General features: G+C 32.7%; 3 protein-coding genes and 1 long non-coding RNA gene across 4 annotated transcripts; 3 read left to right on the forward strand and 1 right to left on the reverse strand.

Moving 5' to 3' along the window:
* Positions 1 to 7,513: 7,513 nt before the first annotated feature.
* LOC123920357 lies at positions 7,514 to 12,204 on the forward strand. Its single transcript, XM_045972634.1, has 10 exons — positions 7,514 to 7,945; positions 8,217 to 8,371; positions 9,845 to 10,099; positions 10,181 to 10,851; positions 10,934 to 11,128; positions 11,229 to 11,333; positions 11,435 to 11,501; positions 11,594 to 11,689; positions 11,773 to 11,875; positions 12,003 to 12,204. Exons 3-9 carry the CDS (start codon positions 9,935 to 9,937, stop codon positions 11,863 to 11,865), a joined length of 1,392 nt encoding a protein of 463 aa, XP_045828590.1. The 5' UTR covers positions 7,514 to 7,945; positions 8,217 to 8,371; positions 9,845 to 9,934; the 3' UTR covers positions 11,866 to 11,875; positions 12,003 to 12,204.
* Positions 8,556 to 9,602, forward strand: LOC123922980. Its single transcript, XM_045975631.1, has one exon. The coding sequence runs from the start codon at positions 8,556 to 8,558 to the stop codon at positions 9,600 to 9,602; it is 1,047 nt and encodes a 348-aa protein (XP_045831587.1).
* A 1,638-nt stretch (positions 12,205 to 13,842) lies between the features above and the next one.
* Positions 13,843 to 16,062, forward strand: LOC123922981. Its single transcript, XM_045975632.1, has 3 exons — positions 13,843 to 14,546; positions 14,828 to 15,715; positions 15,828 to 16,062. The coding sequence occupies exons 1-3, from the start codon at positions 13,843 to 13,845 to the stop codon at positions 16,060 to 16,062; spliced, it is 1,827 nt and encodes a 608-aa protein (XP_045831588.1).
* Positions 16,063 to 18,273: 2,211 nt separating this feature from the next.
* On the reverse strand, positions 18,274 to 20,066 carry LOC123920358. The gene is made up of 3 exons (XR_006813610.1): positions 19,623 to 20,066; positions 18,447 to 18,533; positions 18,274 to 18,347 (listed from the first exon to the last, which is right to left on the reverse strand). It is a non-coding gene; the product is annotated as an uncharacterized LOC123920358 (long non-coding RNA).
* Positions 20,067 to 23,094: the final 3,028 nt, after the last annotated feature.

A 23,094-nucleotide genomic window follows, 5' to 3' on the forward strand; every position in this document is an offset into this window, starting at 1 on the left:
TCGGTTTTGAGGCAAAAACTCATCCGATCCAAAAATAAATTCATTTGCGGTTTGGTTCGGTTTTGGATGATAAATAAAAAAAATCCGATCTAATTCGATCCAATATTATGCGGTTTAATTTGGATCGGTTTTTGGATATCCAAATTATAAATTGTAATTTTTTTTAATAAATATAAATATTATAAAAAACGCTACAAAATAATAGTTTGACATTTTTGACAAAATAAATATTAAGTTTGATGTAAAATATAACATATAATATATTGAAAATTAATATTTTGGAATGACAATTACCAATTATATTCGAAACATATAAAAAATAAATAAAAAAAAAGATTAAATTAAACTAACATATAGTATTATCAAAATTTAAAATAGATTAAACTAAACTTAACATATAGTATTAACAAAATTTAAAATGAAAAAAAAGGTTAATGCAATATATATATTTTTTTGTTACATTGCAATATATATATTTATACTAATAAAAAGATAAATAAACATTAAAATATATGTATGCGGTTTGGTTCGGTTTTAAGAAATCAATCTGAAATCCGATCCGATCCAGCGGTTTTTACAAAAGAACATCCAAACACATCCAAAAAACTTCGGTTTTTTGCGGTTTTCGGTTTTTTTGGATCGGCTTTCGGTTTTTATTTGGATTGGTTTGGATTTGAGAACCCCTAGTTCAAGGGTTAATTAGAACCGTCACCTATTCCACTTGCTCACGCTGGTTCCGAGCAATTTTTTACAGGTTTCATTGACTATCGATTTTGGGCCTTCAAATGGATGTTGTGTCTTGTTCCCGGTTAAAATGGGCGGTTCGGCACGGTTCTTAGAACATTGGTAGAGACAGATTTTGCATTCTTCAAACTCAAACCCATAAAATTTAAGTATTTTTATATTCGTTCCATTTTTTTATAACCGGGTGAAAATAAAACCTCAAACCCAGAACGGGGTTTTAATAACCTTAAATCGTCCCGCCTCACTTTCACGTAAATTTGTGTTATATTTTGATATATTTTTATTAAGAGAAATTTAAAGAGAAAATGATTTGTTTAATACTCAACATAAAAATAAAAATAAAAATTTGAACATAATTTAAGAGTTTGTTTACCCGGGGCGGAGACGGGTTCGAGTTGGAATATCAAAGTCCACATTACCCACATTTCTATCTTTTGATATTGAAAGAAAAAAAACTCAAACCCGAACTTAAACCCAATCAATTCGATTTTTCCTGTTAAACTCAGGGTACCCACTAGTACTGATTCTATTGTCATATCTATCTAGTATTTAGGGTGATTTAGGATGTTCATGGGTTGGAGTCGGTCGTTTTTGACTAAACTTTTATTTGGTTTAATCAAACTTAAAGTGGTTTTTTATGGTAAGATTTGCATATTGAAAAATATGTACGGTGAGATTTGCACTATAAAAAAATATCTCCCGATAAATGGGGCATGTGAGGGATTCTAATAAATCTAGAAGACAAAACACAACTATTTTCTTATTAAAAAAAAAAGTAAAATGAAACTGAATCTTTATTAAATTTGGGCCTTTTCAAATTGGGCCAAAACAATACTACACATCATGTGTGTGGATTCAATTCAAATCCTATTATTATTATTTTTAGAGCGTATATTGTTAAGTAGCTAAGTGACTAGAAATTCAACATTTATGTGAATAAGTTGAGTGTCCGGAGTTCGAATTCCAGTCTCGCATATATATAATATGGATAATGCTAAATAATTGTGCGAACAAGATTTTAACGAAATTTATCGAATGGCGTGTTAAGTCTATAACTCTCCAATAGAGCTGGAATCTCTTGAAATAAATTGTACATCTCACAATCCTTTCTTATTTTCACTTTTCCATGTTCAGCACCATCGGCATCGACAAATGCTGCATCACCACTGAAAAATTATACAATTTAGGGTTCTATTTGCTCTCGTGGCAATATTGATTTTTATTAATTGAGTCATTTTCATAGGAACCAGAGGGTTATAAACTAAGAAGATTCTCAATTAAGACATGTTATCGTTAGAAAATCTGATGTTCGCCAGACTTTATTTTATATGTATGTATGTATGTACGTATTGTGGAGGTTGTTTTTGTTCCAGCCATGATATTAGTATTGAGGTTTACGTGTGTGTCCACGCAAGACTCACTCAAATTTTAAGTTGTGCGTGACTTTATTTGCATATCTAGAGATAGTAAATATAGAATCTCTTCATCCATCTTTTTGATCAAAATCTCAATATTGTTGACTAACACAACACAACTATGGTAAGCCACTAGGTTTGATCTAGTGGTGAGGGGTTTGGATAGTATGCAGAAGATCCTAGGTTCGATCCTGTCTGGCTCCATTGTAAAAAAAAAAAAAAAAAAAAAACACAACACAACTATGGTTTTCATTAAACACATCACTATGCCAGATGAGGAACAAAATGGAGAATCTTCTTTCACCTTTGAAATGGTCTTTTTGAGACCGTAAATAGTCTTTGCAGCTAATGTTGTTGGTGGCATTGTTCGCGTTTCTTTCAGCTGATGCTTGTTTTGTTCTTATGTTATTTTCTCCTTCTTTGCAACCATTCATTGAAAGATATTATCACTTACACAATAGTTCTCTGAACAAACCAAAACATATACCAAGATTAAATAGAGTATTAGACTTTAGACACAAAACAAAATGGAGAATCAAGATTTAACCCTTTAGAATAAGCAATTCACCGTGAAAGTTGGTAATCTAAATCAATAGTTGATCTTACATGTTATTTGAAACATGTAGAATAATATTTAGATATATAGAAATGTTGACATGTGATCGAATAAGCCATTTTGCAACTTTTTTTTTGTTTATAACCCTATGATGCCTAGGGGAAAGGGGTCTTAATAGTCAAGAGTTGGTAAGTAAAGTCTCTCTGGCCAATAAATTGTTCCACCCAGGAATCGAACCCTGGTTTTCCCGAAATCCGTCATTTTTTATGAAACTCATTAACCACTTGAACCCAATGACTTGATATTTCTATTTTTCAATATTATATTATTTACTATAAATGTTTTCTATTCCTAAGATTTTGGGCATGTTTGTTTCAGTTTTAAAAAATTGATTTTTTCTTTGTATTTTTGAAAATGGATTTTCTAAAACCGTTTTTCAAAATATTACAAGTTTTTTATATTCGTTTTTCTAAATTCAAACACTAATTTTGACATCATATAACATAAACACACATTATTGAAGATCAAAACATAGTCAAAATCATAATTTTTTTAAAAAGTTGTATTTCAAAAATGATTTTTATGAAAATCTATTTGAAATAGCTTCAAAATTAAATGATTTTTCGAAATTTTGGTATCCAAAAAAAGTTTCAATAAAATGATCAAATACCTAAAATAACATTTTAAGAATAACTATCCAAACCAAATTTTCATTTGAAGCTTTTATAAAAAATTTCTTTGTAAATTTTTTTTACTCAACATTATTTAACACTACAAGAATCTATTTTGAAAAAATCTATAAGAAACGGGCGCTTTGTGGGTTTAAGATTAATTTGAACAAGATCTCTTAACTAAGTTGCGAATGTTATTATCAGTGATGGTAAAACCTTCAAACATCATGTTAAATTCATTTCATGGATATTTTTTGTTGAAATTTCGGCATATCTTGAAATAGTATGTAATAAGAACCTTGTTCAAAAAAAGTATGTAATAAGAACATGGTAGAACTACAACCTTAACTCAAACAAAAACTAATACGAAAAATGCAAACAACAAACGCACAAGATTTGATCAAACGGTTTCTTGCAACACAAGGAATGATTGAAATGAAGTTTACCTTGGATAGCGAGGAATTGTTTTACTCTATCGATCATCTTCAAAGCTCTATTAACAACATGAGTCCAATCTACTTTACAAGGAATGTTGCGGCTGCTTAATACCAATGTTGCAGGAGCTTGCTTAGGAAACTTCATAATTGAACATGGCCACATAAGTTGTTAACTTTTAGGCATCTAAATGAAAAATTGTGATAGCACCCCGTAAGGAAAGAACTTACTAAATAAATGTAGGCAGAGTCAAAGGATAAAAATAAAATAAAAAAAGGAAACTCAGAATCTATATAAACTTAACCAATTTTGGCCAACTATGAACTACATTACTTTTTTTTAGGTCATTCTTCCTTTTCCAAACCAATCATTTTTTTAACTAAATTTCCAATTAATTACACAATTGTAATACCATTTACATAATCTGGTACTTATTTTATTGAATTGATATTTGTTCAATTATTAAAAGTCATAATCAAGATTGGTGGTGCAAGATATGTGCCGGTACTTTTAAGCTAATAATTGTAATTACTCTAATTTGCCAATACTTTTAAGCTTCTTTGTATTCAATCACAAGTTTGAATACATTTGCAGTCTATTGAATAACGGTTTTGGAAGAAAACATTTGGTTCTCTCTATTGAATTGGTTCTTCTTTCAGATGGTTCTCTCTTTTGATGATGGTTCGCCTCTTTTGGCTGCTCGTTGCTGCTCGTGGTTATGATTTTAGTTGGTTTAGCTTATGTTTAGGGTTAATTTTTGGAACAAGCTTACTAAACTTTAGCTTGAAGGGTTGTGTTAGAAGTTTATATTATTTAGTATATTTTTTGAATGTTGTTTGACAAACTCACAATGCTTCATGTTGATGCATTTTGAGTTTGAGGGGAAGTGTTAGATATTAGGTTGAACTTATATCATGGGCCTTTATGTTTCTAGTCTAGTAATTTTAGGTTTGCTATTTATTCTCATTGTAACCCTTATTTTCACAAGTTAAACAATTGGTATTCAATGAAAACCCTAACCTCCTTTGTTATTCTGTTAACTAGAACTTTGACCCATTGATGTGATAACTCTGCAAGTGCACAGGTATATCGTGTAGTTATAAAAGATTATCGATCCCACAGAGACTATTTGTTAACATTTCGCTTATGTTTTTAATATATCGTAAGGTTAAGGCTAGATATTAATTAAAGAAGGCGTTTTAGATAATTAATTAAACTGTATTAAATATAATATTATTAAACTAACCGGAATGTGAATTAAGTTGCTTCAATGGATTCGGTAATTAAATTGCGTTTTGAAATAATGTTACTTTTTAATAAACTAAAATTGATTAAAAGATACGCGTCTCACACTCTCGCGCTATTGAGTAATATCGTATAGATATAAAATAAATGTTTCACTTTCGCTCTCGCACTTACTTATAAAAATACTTTTTGAAAATCAATTCAATTTAATTAAAAAGATCTAGTTTTCTCAAAACAATATTAGTTTAAAAATATAGTCTCACGCCGTCGCGCTATTGAACTGATACTATATAATATAAATGAATGCTTTACTCTCGTTCTCACATCTATTTATAAAATACTTTTTGAAAACTAATATAGTTTAATTAATTTTAAAGAGCTGTCGCGGTGTTTAAAATTAATGTTCAGTTTTTACTATCCGGTACAAATCTCACACTGTCGTGCTATTAATTTATACCTTAGTTAATTTTCACTCTCGTGCAAAATCTTTAATTTAATTATTAAAAACTGAACAGAAAACTAGATTGAAAAAACGTAAGTCACAGATTAATTACCAAATCCAGATTAGCTTCCTAGTTCACATTCCAGTTAAATAGATTTAGCTGCGCATGATTTTATTTGACAAGATACTGATTAAATAATGCTTAGTTAAACGAAACATTTAAACAGAGTAACCGTAAATCAAACAGAGCATACGAATATCAAACTGGAATATAATAAAATTAGACTTGAATTGGTAATTATATTAGAGCATAAATCTGAATATTGAAACTGAATAAAATAAAAGAACTGTTATTAAAACTTACAAATACTAGTGAAACTAATACAGGTACACCGGAACAAAGGAAATCAAAGACTGATTGAAACTGGAACTGGAAGTGTAAGCAGCAACACCACACCTTTTTGCTCCGTAAACTAAAACTCTTAACAACTAAAATTTTAAACTAAATTTTTCTCTTAAGTCTGCGTAGAATAATCTGTGAAAAACACTGACTAGTGTTCTCTATTTATAGTCTTCATGAGATAAAAATATCTCCTTCTAAATCGTTGTTCCGTTATAAGAAACGTGCATATCGTAGTTGCTTCCACCGAAATCTGAGGAGCACCGAAATCTGAGGAGCAGTTGAGTTGAGGATAAAGCCGTGTGAAACGTGCCCGTGAAAGTAGGAGGGAAGCACTACGTGGCGGGTGCCATAAAGCACATGGCGGGCGCCATGTGTACAAAGCCTGTGGCGGGTGCCACAAGGCACATGGCCGGCGCCATGGCTTATAGGTGTGGCGAGTGCCACAAGCATGGCCAACGCCATGTGTTGTTGTGTGGACCACATGTGCCTGGCACATGCCAAGTGCATGTGGGCTTGGCTTGTTCGTCCAACTTCTTTTGGGCTTCTCTTCCATCTGATCCAATGTCTTTTTTTATCCACTTTGACATTAATTTTGTGACCTTTTTTTATTTCGAGAGGTTCCGGAAATACCTGTAATACACAATAAAAAATGATAATAATACTACTAAAATGCAAAGAAAATAATAAAATATTAAACTAATATTATAAAATAAATACTATATTTTTCAGTGTTATCACCCATGCAGTGCATGTGTCTAATTAGGTGTAATATGTAACAATAAAAAATAAAATACAAAAATTCCAAGAGCATTTTCAATAAGAGTAGTATAGGGAATTTCATGGACTAATTATTCTATATTTGTTTATGTGCTTATTTTATATTTTATATATTTTTTAAATAATTTTGGAACCTCATCGTTTTGTTTACTTATTAAAAAAAATTGCTAATAACTAAAGGTTAAAAAATTGATGATAATTAAAGGTTAAAAAAAAATTAAAGACATAATCAAGAACATAAACTTAAGTAGACATCCATAAATAAATAAAAATTGTGATTAATTCCGCCGTTCAAATTTATTGAAAACAGGGTTAACATATTAGGATTCCTAAATTCTTTCATAATTGAAGCACATGTTTTAGCGGATGAAATGTTTTATTATAAGTAAGGGATGCATGTTAGATGACAAATCTATATTTTTTTAATATAAAGCTGCAATAAAAAGAAAGAGAAAATGAGAGGGGAAAAAATTTGGTTTAGGGTTAGCTTATGTTAGCAAGCTTATAATATAAGAGATTATCGGTTTTTAATTGTTTAAATTGTGCAATGAAAATTGATGATGCTTAATTGTCATATGAAATCTTTCCTATGAAAGTTGATGGAGATTAACACTTTGTGGACATAATTTAAATCACAATTGGTATGCTAGTCACTAGTAGAAAAATGACTTTTGGTTTGGAGATACCACTACCGGTATGTGAATACCAGTAGTGAAATACATTTGACCAAAGGATTCCACTACTGATATTTTTAAAACGGTAGTGGAAAGTTCAGAGACAAGGGATTTCACTACCGGCTTTGCTAAATCCGTAGTGGAAAGTAGACACGGTGGCAATGTCGTAATTACGTACAAATTTGTTTTAATTATCTTCCACTACCGATCTAGGATTCACCGGTAGTGGAATCCTAATAGTGTTATTATTTTTTTCATATTCCCACTTTTCACTACCGATCTAAGATTCACCGGTAGTGGAATCCTAATAGTGTTATTATATTTTTCATATTGTTATTTTCATTCCCAATTTTCATACGCGTTCAATCTCCCTCCCACTGCAAACTCTCCATTCTCAATCGTCCCAAGTTCTTCCAAATCGTCCCAAGTTCTTCAAATCAAACACTCCAATTTCCCAATCATTCTCCAATCTCTCCATTCTCCATTCTCCATTCTCCAATCTCTCCAATTTCATTCGGTTTCATTCTCCAAACCCTAGAATGCTTGAATCGCCTCCAAATTTCTTCGTTTTTATTCGGTAAAGGTATGAATAAATCAAACTTCCTCCAAATTTCATTCGTTTTCGTTTTCATTCATTTTCATTCTTGTTCATTCGTTTTCATTCGCTTGGGTTTTCATTCGTTTTCATTCACGTCGTTTTCGTGGGTCTGTGATGTTCATTTCTGTGTGGGTCTGTGTTTTTTTGTGTGGGTTTTCATTCTTCTTCTGCTTGTGGGTCTGTGTTTTTTTTGTGTGGGTTTTCATTCTTTTTGTATAAACATATTTATAAAATTATCAATGCTTGTGCTGTGCAGGGGTTGCTGTGTTAGGCGGTGATTGCTGCTCCTGCGTTAGGCGGTGATTGCTGCTCCTGCGTGTTGCTTGTGCTGTGCAGGGGCTGGTGTTGCTCTTTTTTGGTGTTGTCATCTTTGTTTGAAGTTAGAAGGTTCAATCACGGTCTCATCTACAGGTACCGATTCTATTTCAAAACATAGAAGCTATAGGCTATGAATTTTTATTAAAATAGAATGCATAATCTAGTCATTCTGTTATAGGCTATGAATTTTTATTAAAATAGGGCGAGAGAATGTTTCGCAATAGTAACAACCTAGTCATTCCTTTAACTTAGAATGCATAAATTTCGAAACGTAGGTATGGACCGTAGTTGGATGAGAGCTAATCGATTAAGTACTGAGTACAGACATGGAGTGATGGAATTTCTACAGTTTGCGGAAAGTAATGCTGAACTAGAACGTCCTCCTCCTGAATTTCCTCCACTTTTTCTATGTCCGTGTATAAATTGTGCAAATAAAGAACCAAAACGTACTAAGAAAGAAATCATGAATCATCTAATTTGTGACGGGATTTGTCAAAATTATACACAATGGATATGGCACGGTGAAGTAGTTGCAACGCCAAGTGTGTCCCATAGAGAAAGTGGTAGTGTGGATATCGATGATCGACTGGAAGACATGATGCGTGATATTGGAGAAGATTCGTTTAAGAGGGCGCATGTGTATGAAACTTTATGCAGTGACAAGGATGAACCATTGTATCCGGGATGCACAAATTTTACCCGTTTGTCTGCGGTGTTAAAATTGTTTAATTTGAAAGCAAAAAATGGGTGGACCGACAAAAGTTTCACTGAATTGCTTGAATTGTTGATACAAATGCTTCCAGAAGGTAATGTAATGCCAAATCGTTATTACGAGGCGAAAAAAGTATTGTGTCCAATGGGTTTGGAGTATGAAAAGATACATGCATGCCCTAATGATTGTATATTATACCGAAAAGAGTTTGTAAACTATAATCATTGTCCGACATGTAAGGCGTCTCGCTACAAAAAGAAAGATGGTGATTCTAGTGATGATGAGGTGACCAAAACGGGTCCTCCCGCGAAAGTCGTATGGTACCTACCAATAATTTCAAGGTTCAAGAGATTGTTTGCTAATGCAAATGACGCAAAGAATCTTAGATGGCATGCAGAAGAGAGAAAATGTGATGGCCAAATTCGCCATGTAGCTGATTCTTTGCAATGGAAGAAAATTGACTCTTTGTTTCCAAATTTTGGCAAAGAGTCGAGAAACCTTAGACTTGGACTTGCTACTGATGGAATGAATCCGTTTGGTAATCAAAGTACTAACCATAGTTTATGTCTTGACTGCTGCTACTGCGCTAAAACCGCGCTAAAACTGCGCTAAAACCGCGCGAAAACTGCTGTTTCTGTCTTTAACATTGCCTAAAACTGTGATTCTGCTGAAACTGCGTTAAAACATTGCCTAAACTGCTGAAACTGTGACTGAAACTGTCTTTAACATTGTTGGTAGTCTGCTGAAACTTGACTGAAACTGAAACTTGACTGAAACTGTCTTTAACATTGCCTAAGTCTGCTGAAACTGCTGAATGTGATTTTTACATTACTAATTATTTGAGTTTATAATAGGAAAAAAGTCAAAAGGGTAGGGAGAATCATGCAAAGAATGTTTACCCACATGTATTATCCCGTGGAGGGTATAAGAGGCTCGAGGAGCAGATGATCAATGAAAAGAGATTGTCCTTATCGAAAGATAGTTCTGGCTTAACTGATGATGATCGTCATCCATCTCCACCGGAACGCTATGAGACATGGACGAGAGCACGACAAAAGAAAGGGGGAGAATTCACATCCGAGCCTGTAAAAAAAGTTGCTGAGAAAATTGTAAGTAACATTATAATCATGCTTTTGCTTCAAGTAACACAATTATTTACTATATTGTGACTTTGTTTGTGCATGTTGTAGGAGAAAATTGTTGAAGACTCAAAAAAGGGTGACTTTGTTCCAACGAGACGTCACGATGTCCTAACAGAAGCCATTGGAACACCTGAGCATGGTGGTAGTGTTCGTGGTGTTGGAAAAAAACATAACATTACCACTTACTGGGGAAGATCAAAGGTTTCACGTCAAAGTCAAGGTATAGATGTCAAAGAGCAACTAGCAGCATTTAAAGCAGATTTGGAAGCTAAGTTTGAGGAAAAGTTGGCGCAAGAGCGTAAGATGATGCAAGATTCTCTTATGGAGACACTAAAGTCCATGGGTTTATCCCAAACCTCTGATACAAATAATAGAGTCATGGTACCTGAAGCGCAAACTGAACAACTTGTTGTCACCGGAAGCGCAAAAGGGAGTTGTTCTCCTGCACCGGTCAAGATGCAAAATGAACTCAAGGAGGTTGTTGTCACTGAAAGCGCAAAAGGAAGTCGTTCTCCTGCACCGGTAGCAGAGGCTCAAGATAACATGGACGATGTTCAGAAATTGTTAATGATGGTTCTGAAAAGGGGTGATGATCATTTGGATGTAGAATTAATTCATTGTTCAATGTGTACTAATTTTCTCATGTCTTGCAAGTGTATAAGAGAGTTGTTGGTGGGTTTTATTTGGCTCGACATGAGTACTCTAAGTGTTTGGTGCTCGTAAGTGTACTTTCTTATTTACTACTATCTCAATATCTGTTAATATGTTATATATCTCTCCTAACTTTAAAATTATATTCAGGTACATTCATCGTTTATGCATTGAAAACAACACCACAAATGTATATGGAATTTTGGAACCAACTTTTCTGAACATTGTTGGTGATGCTGGGAAAAAAAGTGATCAGAGAATATCTCAAAGTAAATGCAAGAAATACATCCAGCATAAGTTACAAAATGAAAAGAAAGAGTGTCAATTATTACCATTTAACCATGGGTAAGTTTGTATGAATTTGTGTATTTTTTTAATACTTATTTATTTTTTATAACTCATAGTTATTAACAATATAATACTGTTCTTCCACGCACGCGTACAGAGGACATTGGCAGTTGATAATACTTTGTCCAAAGATAAATACCGTGGTTGTTATTTGTTCACTACATTGGAAACTTAATCCAATAATGGAGAAAATTGTTTCAAGGTAATTAAGTTTATACTTTAGGGGTTTTGGTTATATACTATAAACATAAATTATTACAAATTTTATATGATTTTATGCGGCTTTTTTTTCTTATGAATTAGTGTTTTTACGGTTGATCAAATGGCGAATGGCAATAGAAAGAACAATACCGTATGGCTTTATCCACAAGTAAGTGTGGTATTCTAACTTTATATATATTTACTTTTTTGATAAGTAAGTGTGGTATTTTTTGATCAAATGTTACTATATATAATTTGTAGGCGAGGAAACAATATAATTCAAATGACTGTGGATACTATGTAATGAAAAATATGTTGGACATTGTCACTGCTAAGATAACTGATTCTTGGATGGAGGTAATAATTTTTATTTTTTATACATCAATAATTTTTTATAACCGAGTCAAGAATAGTTTTATATTATTATTTACTTATTGTAGGTATTTAATGACCCAAAAGAGTTAACAGCTGAGGAGATGTATGAATTGCGATTACGTTGGTCAACATATTTTTTGGAGTTATTGGAGGGTTAAGATTTATCTGGTGAGTTATAGAATAGTTAATTATTTGAACTTTGTTTTTGCAAATTGGTCTATTCAATACATTGCAGCAATTTTAGTTTACACTTGTTTATTTGAACTTTGTTTCTGTCAAATTTGAGATTCTGCAGGGTGATGAATTGGTTATTAGCTTTAGTTTGAGTCTTGGAAGCAGATCAGGTGATGGAATTGGTATTTTGGCTCGGATGTGCATCTCACTGTTTTGGACTGTTTATTTTGGACTATTTTAGGATGGTTTTATGAAGGAATTGGTATTAGAATTGGTATTTTTGTGATGGAATTGGTATTTTATGAAGGATTGGTATTTTAGAATTGGTATTTTAGGAATTGGTATTTTAGGATTGGTATTTTAGGAATTGGTATTTTAGGACTGTTTATCAGGTGATGGAATTTTATGATGCTGTTGCTGAGAAGCATAGTTTAACTGCACATGAATTGTTTGATGGAAATGATCTTGCTACTTTCTTATCTAATTTGCATCAAGATGTTGGAAATTTAAAGGCAATTGTTGTGTGGTTATTGGTTGCTAGTGCAACTGATTTTTAACATATAGCTTTAGCACTAGCAGCAATGGCTCATTCTTTGGGGTCTGTGATGAAATTTGGTCATGTACACACCACTACTAATATGCAGGCACAGGATATTTGTAATTTGGTCATGTTACAAAACTAACATACCACTACTGATATTTATAACAATCAGTAGTGAAAACTAACATACCACTACGGGTATTTGTAATTACCCGTAGTGGAATCCTCAATTCTAAAAAAAAAAATGGAATAGCATACATACCACTACCGGTATTTACAAATACCGGTAGTGGAATCCCAGATTCTAAAAAAAAAAAAATGAAAACCATACATACCACTACCGGTATTTGTAAATACCGGTAGTGGAATCCCAGACTCTAAAAAAAAAAAATGAAAACTATACATACCACTACCGGTATTTACAAATACCGGTAGTGGAATCCCAGACTCTAAAAAAAAAAAAATGAAAACCATACATACCACTACGGATATTGAAAATACCCGTAGTGGAATCTCATACATACCACTACCGGTATTTGTAAAAACCGTCGTGGAATCCTCATAAATTTAATTAATAATACAGTAGAAACCTGACATACCACGACGGGTATAAAAAGACCCGTCGTGGAAAGTATTGACTTACAACGACGAGTGTGTTTACTACCGGCCGCGGCCAGTAGTGGAATCCCTATTTGGCCGGTAGTGGAATCCCCTTTCTGCACTAGTGAGTGCATATTGTATCAATTGATCATCGGTTAATATTAAATCTGCAATGTTAAAATCAAAATAATGAATGTGATTAGTGACATGATTATGGTTGTGTTTGGTTGTATTGCAAAAAAAATGATTTAGCAGAATTGAGTTTGATAATAACTTTCTAAATTACACGTGATAATAACTTTTCAAATCTCACATGATAATTATTCTCTAAATTTATGATCCGGTAGAAAAAAAATCATTGACCAGGAAAGACATAAAAATATTTCGTGATGAATAATATAGTCAACAATAATTTTGATATGATATACTTTTAAAATTAATGGTGCTTATCAATTATTGCACATAATTTTAATCACAATTGATATACTTGCCATAATGGTTGGAAATATTTTGCTTTGCATTGAAGGGTTGCGGGTTCGAATCATAGTCAAGACAAAATTGTATTATTTTTTAATAAAAATTGCAAGATAAAATGGAGGGAAAACGGGGAAAACAAATTAGGGTTTAGAGTTTGCTTGTGTATACAAGCTTATAATATAAAAGATTTGTATCTCTGAATCTAACGAGGCACAATTATGCCCTTCATAATCATATCATTGGAACTGTTTGTTTATGCACATTGGTAGAACTTGAATAAAAAAAACTACTAGTGTCAAAGTGAAGATAAAAAACGTAAGTTGCAGGTTGTTGCGGTTTGGTCATGGCGGCTATCTGCCCATGGCCGTGCTTGGATTCTGCTCCAACAATTAAGGAGACAAAATTGAAGAAATCTTTTGCTCAGATGCTACAAGATTCGTGTGAAGTTCAGATCAAGGAGCTCCCTTCGCCTGTGATCAAAGGTGATTCGGTTTACATCAAAATCACCCAGGAGGAATATGAGAAAGGCCTTGCTGATTGTCGAAGAAACCTTCACGGACGTGTTTTGTGGAATAAAGGAGATCGGCCTCTTACAGCGAAAGATCTGCGCATAAAACTATCTGCTTTTTGGAAGACTTCACATTCTTGGCAGATGGTCTCGTTGGGTCGCGGATTTTATGAGTTCCATTTTGATTCCTTTGAAGATATGCGTTTGGCTTGGTCCTCCGGCACGGTGAACTTGAAACCGGGTTTATTGCTGCTGTCGAAATGGACTAATGATTTTAGCACATCCAGGCCTAGACAAACACATGCTCAAGTCTGGATCAGGCTAATGGAGCTGCCTCAAGAGTATTGGAGGCAGAGAACTCTCTTTGAAATAGCAAGTGCGATGGGTACGCCGTTAACTTTGGATGATTCTACTAAACACCGCACTTTTGGTCATTACGCACGAATTTTGGTGGATATGGACCTTTCTCGTCGCATATTTGACGAAGTCGTGGTGGAAAGGGACGGCTTCGCCTTAAAGATTGATGTGATTTACGAAAGGTTACCCGACTTTTGCTCGCATTGTCAAACCATCGGTCACAATATCCACACATGTAAGTGGTTACAACCAATGCAGAGTTTGGAATCGAAGCCCATTACGAAAGCGATGCCTGTGGCAAAGGCTATAAAACAAGAATATGTTGTAAAAGCGAGACAAACAGACACGAGACAAAACCCCTCTAATACTAGAGTGGCGGAGGCCAAGGTTATGCATCAATATACTGATGCGTTTCGCTTGGTAATAATAACGATAATACTTCCTCGGTTGTTGTCTCCGATAGCGACTCTTGGGATGAAGAGATGGAGATTGTGGTTGAGCCAATTGTTACAAAAGATCATGCGAAAACCTTTGTTACTAAGCCTGCACAACAAGAAATTTCGGCTGAAGTAACTTCTATTACTGTTCACGATGGCCAAGACCTGCAAAACAATAACATTGTTGATGGCGCGACTGAGAATGTTGTTAAGCCAATTGTTACACAGCCTCACACTAAAACTGCACCACAAGAAATCCTGGCTGAAGCAACAATTCATGCTACTGTTCAGGACCTGCATAATAATAACAACAAATCCATTGCGGCACAACAGGAAATCTCGGCTGAAGCAATTTCTGCTTCTGTTCATGATGGCCAAGAACTACAAAACAATAATACTATTGATGGCGCGACTGAGAATGTGGTTAAGCCAATTATTACACAGTCGCACACTAAAACTGCACACCAAGAAATACCGGCTGAATCAACAATTCATTATACTGTTCAAGACCTGCAGAATAATAACAAATTCATTGTTACTGTACCTGCACAACAAGAAATAACGGCGGCTGAAACAATTTCTGATACTGTTCACGATGGCCAGGACCCACAAAACAATAACAATGTTGACGGCGCGACTGAGAATGTTGTTAAGCCAATTGACGAAGTTGTGGATGGAAATGTTGATGATGCAGAATTTATTGCGCCGGAAACTCAACTTACAAGGGTTGTCGATGATCATGAGTTTGATGAAGTGGTACAAAATAATTTGCAAGTGGTAAAGCAACTTTGGGCGGATAATGCAGCAGAGAATGGTTTTACGCCGGTTGTCTCTCGACGTCAGAAAAAAAGGAACAAAGCGAGAAGCGCAGGACAACCTTATAACACCCGTTCTAAGGGTGCTCCCTCTCACAAGTCCTTATGAAGATTATTTTTTTTTGGAATCTTCGCGGGATTGGAAACCCGAATACTAGAATAGCTTTGAAAAATTACTATTTTTCTCATAAGCCGGATATTGTTTTTTTAGCATAGCCTATGATTTCTTTTGCACAAGTTCCCTCTTTAATCTTTGGGGACTTTGGAATAATGGAGTCACTTTGCAATGGGCACATATTTATCGTGAGGGTAACTCGTGCGCCGATAAAATTGCCAACTTGGGGCATGCTTATAACAACTTGGAATGGTGGGAGTCATTACCATCTTTGCTACGTGATGACTTCTTGCGGGATATGCTTGGAATCCCTCAGTATCGTACTATTTAATTTCATTTTCTTTTTTCTCTGGGATAAGGCCTAGTCCTCCCTTGTATATATCTTTTTTTCTATTTCTATTAATACATATGAGCTAATAGATAGAGGAAGGGGATAGGTGGGGGTGCCAACATAGTTGGGATGTCCACTTATAACTTGATATCTAGACGCTCTTAATTTATCTAAAAAAAAAAAACGTAAGTTGCAAATTTACAAAAATTAAACAAAAAATAAAAGGACAATTGTTTTGACCAGAAAACTGATAACAAACTCTAAACTATAATAATCGCCAATATAGTTATGAGAATTGTCAATTATTTGGAATAAAAGTTTATTCCTACAATTCTCAAGGAAACTAGTCTTTACTAATCTGAATTCAGTTAGAAGATAAGCAAAATATACCAAGTATTATTCAAATTAGATATCAAACTTAAATACTTCTAATCAATAATTTAATGTTGAATTCAATCTTAAATTAAATATTTTATTTTTAATTTAAAGATTTAAGTGATATGAATATTAATTAAAGAAAATATTTTAAAAAATTATTATTTTTAAATTAAAAAATAAATTGGCTTTAATACACTTTTGATCCCTTATTTTAAAAAACTTGAATTTTTTATCCTCCTATTTTAAAAGTCAGCTTTTTGATCCCCTATTTTAATTTTTTCTTACTTTTGATCCCCCACCCTATTTTGAAGTCAATTTTAATGACATGGCAAAGTCAACCGTGACATGTCATATGCCACACGGATAAAATTATACATGTGGCATTAATAATTATTTTAAATATTAGGTAATTCACACACAATTAATTTTCTCTCATTTGCAAGAATTAAATATAATTAGACTCATGCATTTTATTAACAAAGAACATCAACAACTATATCATCAATATATATATATATATATATATATATATATATATATATATATATATATTTTAAAAAATAATATCTCATTTTTTCATGTATTAAAATGACTCTTTGAGTCATACATGTCACATGAAAATGAATATTATATATGATTGAAATACAAAGTGATCGTAAATTTTAACCCTATTATTTTATTTTATTGTTATGAAACTCATATTTACATTAATATATTTATTATATTTATCAAATAACTTATTATAATTAGATAATCACATAAAATTTTATAATATTTTATTATTTTATAATTAATTACTTATTTGTTTCGTATATATCTCACTTGTTTTCATCCATTCTATTAATTCTATTGTTTTTTTTTTTGTCAAGTAGCCTAGTGACTAAAAAATCCACCTTAAAGGTGAATAAGTGGACTGTCCGGAGTTCGAACCCCGACTCCTGCACATAAAGTGCAATGTCCCTACCAACCGAACTAAGCTCACAAGAACAATTCTATTGTATTTTATTCTTTCTTCTTTTTTGAATACATGCATCAAAATAAAAGAATATATATATATATATATATATATATATATATATATATATATATATATATATATATATATATATATATCCTCGGAAAACATATATTATTATAAAAGTGTCATATATATATTACTAAATAACTCCATGACAGATGGCTTTTCTTTGCAATCTTTGCAAGAGGTTATTTTGGGACATCAAAATATTCTATTGCTCATTTTTTATGGCCGACTTTAACATCCATAGTTTGAAAAAGTTCATGTGTCTGACTTTCGCTCAAAGTCTTTCGTATAACATGTAGCCACATGTTCTTGCGTATCCAAAGGCTTGGTCTAGTATGCGCAAGTCCCTTCAACAACAAAAATTTTGATTTATTATTTTTTGTAGTGATGTTTTTGATCACACACTGTGTTTTTTATTCAAACTATGCATTAACTAACAACATGTAATGTCAAGAAACCATTTTCTTTGGAATTTGGCACACTCTTTCATAGTCATCTGTATTTAATTTATAAGGGAATTGATCATACAACATTCCACTTTGTATACTTTGAGAGTCAGCCGAATAATTCACCATCTCTAAAAAGTAGAAAGAATAAAATAAAATATAAAATGTTAGTTAATACAAGGAAGAAGGAAGTAAAACAAATTTTTTTATCATGAAATGTAAAATGTAATTGCCACATATATAATTTTAGCTATAAAAAATATAAAATGTAATTGTCACTTATATAATGTTAGCTGAAATATAGAGATCGTATGATATACTTCAAAACTCAAATAATTATAGAACACACCATTTCTCTTTAATCTGATATATTTTTGGAACTCTGTACGAGGAGTTGTCCTATAGCTGCCTTCATCTTGGCTCTCATCATTATTAACCTGTTTGATAAATAGAATCCAAGGAGAGACATGACATCAAAATTTTATAAGAATCAAACAAACTATATCCACAATATATTTGAGTCTGAATGAACATACGGGAGGGAGATCGTCTATTGCATCCTTAAGATAAACTGCATCAGCTAGCTGACAGTTTTCATCAACAGCGTATGCAACTGTGATTTCCTGCATTTTGACCATAATCAGGCCCATCGATTAAAACTTTGCAATCATAAAACAGTATCCTTAACCAAGAAAGTGGCATAAACATATATAATTCTATCGGTTCTTACTTCAAACTCAGTGTGTATGACAATTCTTGAAACAACCTAATGTAGTATATTGGTTGCATTTGTTTAACCTTTAAAAATATTAATTGTAGAGATTTTTAAAGAATAATAATTACTTAAGCTTATAAAAAATCTTTGTACAATAAAAAGAATATTTCATTTAAATTACAAATTTATAAAACCCAGATTTGTTTAGCCATGCGCACGTATAAGCAACACATCACTTCATATTTCACCTTTGGTACCTACAACCATATTTAATATAAGGGTCAATTTCCTTATCCAAATTGAATCATGTCGAACGGAAGGTAAATGTTATAAACTAAAAATAAAATACTCGGCCATAAAAAATAATAAAATAAAATCGATGCAAGAAACTCTTTTTAACAACAATTTATACAAACTAATAATGCATGAAATGCAACTAGACCATGATCGGATACCGGCCCATTTGACACTTGGAATTTAACGCCCCAAGTAGCGTATTCGCCCCATTTGGCACATAATAACAAATCGCCCCATTTGACACTTGAAATTTAACGCTTCAAGTAGCGTATTCGCCCCATTTGGCACATAATAACAAATCACCTCATTTGGCACCTATGACTCAACTATATGTCATGCTATGCTTCATATACACAACTATTCAATCGCCCCATATACAAACTTTCTTTTAAAATCATCGCTACTTCCACCAGATCAAATCAAAAATCAATTTTCTCTTTTAAACCACACCAAATATTCATTTTATCAAAAACCAACTAAATACTCAAATCCACGATCAACCACAAACACAACAATCATAGAATTAAATATACAATCAGTCACAAACACATACTCAGAATGTAATGAAATAGCATAAAATTGTTATAAAAATAATTCTTTCATTCCTTCTATTATTATTCCTTCTTGACGGTTAAATATTCAATTATTAATCTATAACATAAACCCTATGTGCATGAGTGTATGGCGAAAAAACCCTTACCTTGGCCGATTTCCTTCCAAGCACAATACTCTAAGCCTAAATACGCAGCTACAATGTACACGAGAAATATCTCACTCCAAAGTTCATATCGACGATCCGACGGTTGAAAATGAAGTACTATGTGCCGAGAAGCTATTGTCCAAAACTAAATACGATACCACGGTGAACGAAGAATAAATCGAGATTTTACGATGAGAGCTTTTGGAAAAACGAAAATAGGTTCATTGAATTGGATTTTTCATGACTCACATAAAAATGGAATAGAAAGACTAATAAAAGAGGACTTACACAAATTGAATTGAAGGAGAATGAAACTAAAAACAAAGCTTGATAATCATTTGAATTATAAAGGGAGTTGTAAGAGTATAAAATGTTTGTTTTGTGGAAGCTAGGTAGGCGTGTATAGCTTCATTGCCTTTTGACTTTGATGCCATAGAAATATAATTGAGAGAATAGTATAATAGTGTGAGAGACTCATTAGCGCGTGCACACGCGCGCACACACACACACACATATATATATATATATATATATATATATATATATATATATATATATATATATATATATATATATATATATATATAGTGTTGATATGGGAAACAAAGGGATATCAGAATATAATTGATTTGGGTTAATGGAAGACATGAAAAGTCTTTTATGACTTTTGAGTTCAAGAGACACAATTGAGAATTAACTCTCTTTTCTAAGATGAATGTGACCATGTTTTAAGGAATGAAGGGAAAGAGGAGAAGATCATATCATATATGAAAGGATGGCTATTCATTTGGCTTAGTTAAAAGTAGTTAAATGAAAATGTATAAAATAAATTCACAACTAAAGTGGAAATAGAATATGCATGTTAAATTGACCAATTTTGATTCTCATGAATGCCACTCACGAGCAAAACTAAAGTCACTACATTTGATAATTAGTTTTAGGAGAATGTTAACATGTGCATATATGGCACATGTTAAAGTAGTAAAAATAGAAATTATATCTTAGAATTTGTGCATTTTTAACTTTTCAAGCATTAAATGTCTTGTATCATTAAATGTTAAATTTCTATATTAAGATATCTTATCATGTGCTCTATATGCACATGTTAACAAGACCCTTAGTTTTATAATGTGGAGGTTTCAATATGTGTGCACTTAATATGAAAATGTATAGACAGGGTAGTCATCACGTGGAAGAAGGGCAAAAGTGTACAAAGGCCATGACTTGCTGTTGCCACATAATTAAGGATGATTATTTGATCATATATGGTCACCGTAGTTGATAAAATTAAATCGGGTTCTAGTGAAGTAAATTAGATATAGTCACAATTTTATTACAACTCCAAAAATAATTAAATAAAATAGTTATTCTATAAAATTATTAATAAAGATATACAAAAAAATATATATAAAATATCGGGATGTTACGAATAACATAGAAAGTTTAGTAAAAAAAACAAAGTTATAGGAAAAAAATCAAACAATAAAAAGCTTATAAAAAGTTTAGGCATAAAAAAAATTTAGACAAAAAAATAACCTACCAACCGTATATTAAAAGTATTGCTGCCAAGTTACTTATTTGTCCTCATCAATGTGTATTCATTTGGGATTTGGATGGATTTTAAAAGAGTTTTTTATGATTAAAATTTTTCAGATTTTCTACCATTAAATGTAATTTTACTCGAATAATAATCTTCAGTTGTTGAAGAAATCTAGGCATAAAAATATGAATCATCCGATCTAATAACATTAAAGAAGTTGAGCAAATTTATGCATAAAAGTGGAGCCGTGGTTCGAACATAATTTCCTCACATTAGAAGGTGAAATTCTAGTCATTAAGTTACTTGAACCAGGAAAAAAATTATTTAAGAATATAAATGGGACAATACTAAAATAAATTTGGCTTAATTATACATTTGGTCCATTATGTTTATTTTAGGTTTCAAGTTGGTCCCTTATTATGTGTTGGTCTCATTTGTTTCAAATTGGTCTCTTATGTTTTAAAAGTTTCAAGTTTGTCCCTCGAGTTTCTAAAATTTGAATTAGTTAGTCTTATAAAAACGATTAAATAGGGACTAACTAATTCAAATGTTCGAAACTTGAGGGACCAACTTGAAACGTTTAAAACATAAGGGACCAACTTCAAACCTAAAATGAACTTAAGGGACCAACTTGAAACTTTTAAAACATAAGGGACCAACTTGAAACCTAAAATAGACACAAGGGACCAAATGTACAATTAAGCCAATAAATTTATTGATTTAACAAGTTTTACGAGAAGCACACTATAATTTCACTTATATGCTTTTGTGGCTTCCAGAGCTCAGTCTTGGGTGTTGCAACAATCATATATTGAGAGACAATGGAGTTTGTGGTATGGACTCTGATTTTGGCAATGCTTTGGATGGTTTCCGTGATATGATTCCAACTTTTGACTTTAATTAGCAGTTTCACTAGCAAGGACACCGTCCACCCTAAAGCCCAACATGTTTTGGGGAGTGCCATGTTTAGTAAAATTGGTAAGGATATGGAAGTTAACTTTCAATTGACCACTAGAAAAAAGCTGTTTTTGGGTGGATAATCTATATGATAAAAGAAATTAAAGGTATATAAAATATCATTCATTCATATAAATTATCTTAAAATATTAAAAGAAATTTCATGTTAGGAAAAGCTTGCTACAGAGGATGAGTACAAATAGAAAAGAGCAGTGCACGCGAGAAATACAGGGACCCCAAAAGAAGCTCCCATTAAATGGTTCTAGACTGTCCACGGGTGAATCGATTTGTTATCTTGCACATTTTTATTAAGGGTCCGTTTTTATTATTCGCCTTGGACCTCCAATTAGTCGGGAGTGGTTGTATCTAAATTGATGGATTATGCCAACATATGTCCCCGATAGAGAGTATGAGATTATCCTCAAGTATTGTCTGATGATTCCTTTATTTCCTGTTGATGAGGTATGTTATGTTTGTTGTAAGGCGTGTCTGGATAGATTTGGGGAGCATGCAGTTCATTGTCGAGAGCTTACAGGCTTCATATACAGACATGACTTTGTTCAAGATGTCATTTTTTATGTTTTTAAGTGTGCAGGGGTTTCTGTGAAGAAATAGACGCACATGAACTTTTTTACTAACCCACCAGAGGGGAGGTCAACATTGAGGTCAACCGATGTTCTGATCTATGGTTGGTTAGGAGGAAAACATGCATGTGTGTACTTAATTGGAGTTTCTCCACTTGTGAGATTGACGACTGAGGATTTTACTGTTGGACAGGCGACCTCAAAGCTGCTTCAAGTAAAGAGGCCAAACATGAGAGCGTATTCTGAAAATCAACATGAATTTATAACTTTCACATTTGACACTTTTGGTTTCATGGAACCAGAGTCTGTGGATATTTAAAAAATTCCAAAGAATTATGCATAACAATGTGGTGTTTCCTAGGTCTCAAGATGTGTTTAAGAGGATTGATTT

Source organism: Trifolium pratense, linkage group LG4 (assembly GCF_020283565.1).
Source record: "Trifolium pratense cultivar HEN17-A07 linkage group LG4, ARS_RC_1.1, whole genome shotgun sequence".
Taxonomy (NCBI): domain Eukaryota; kingdom Viridiplantae; phylum Streptophyta; class Magnoliopsida; order Fabales; family Fabaceae; genus Trifolium; species Trifolium pratense.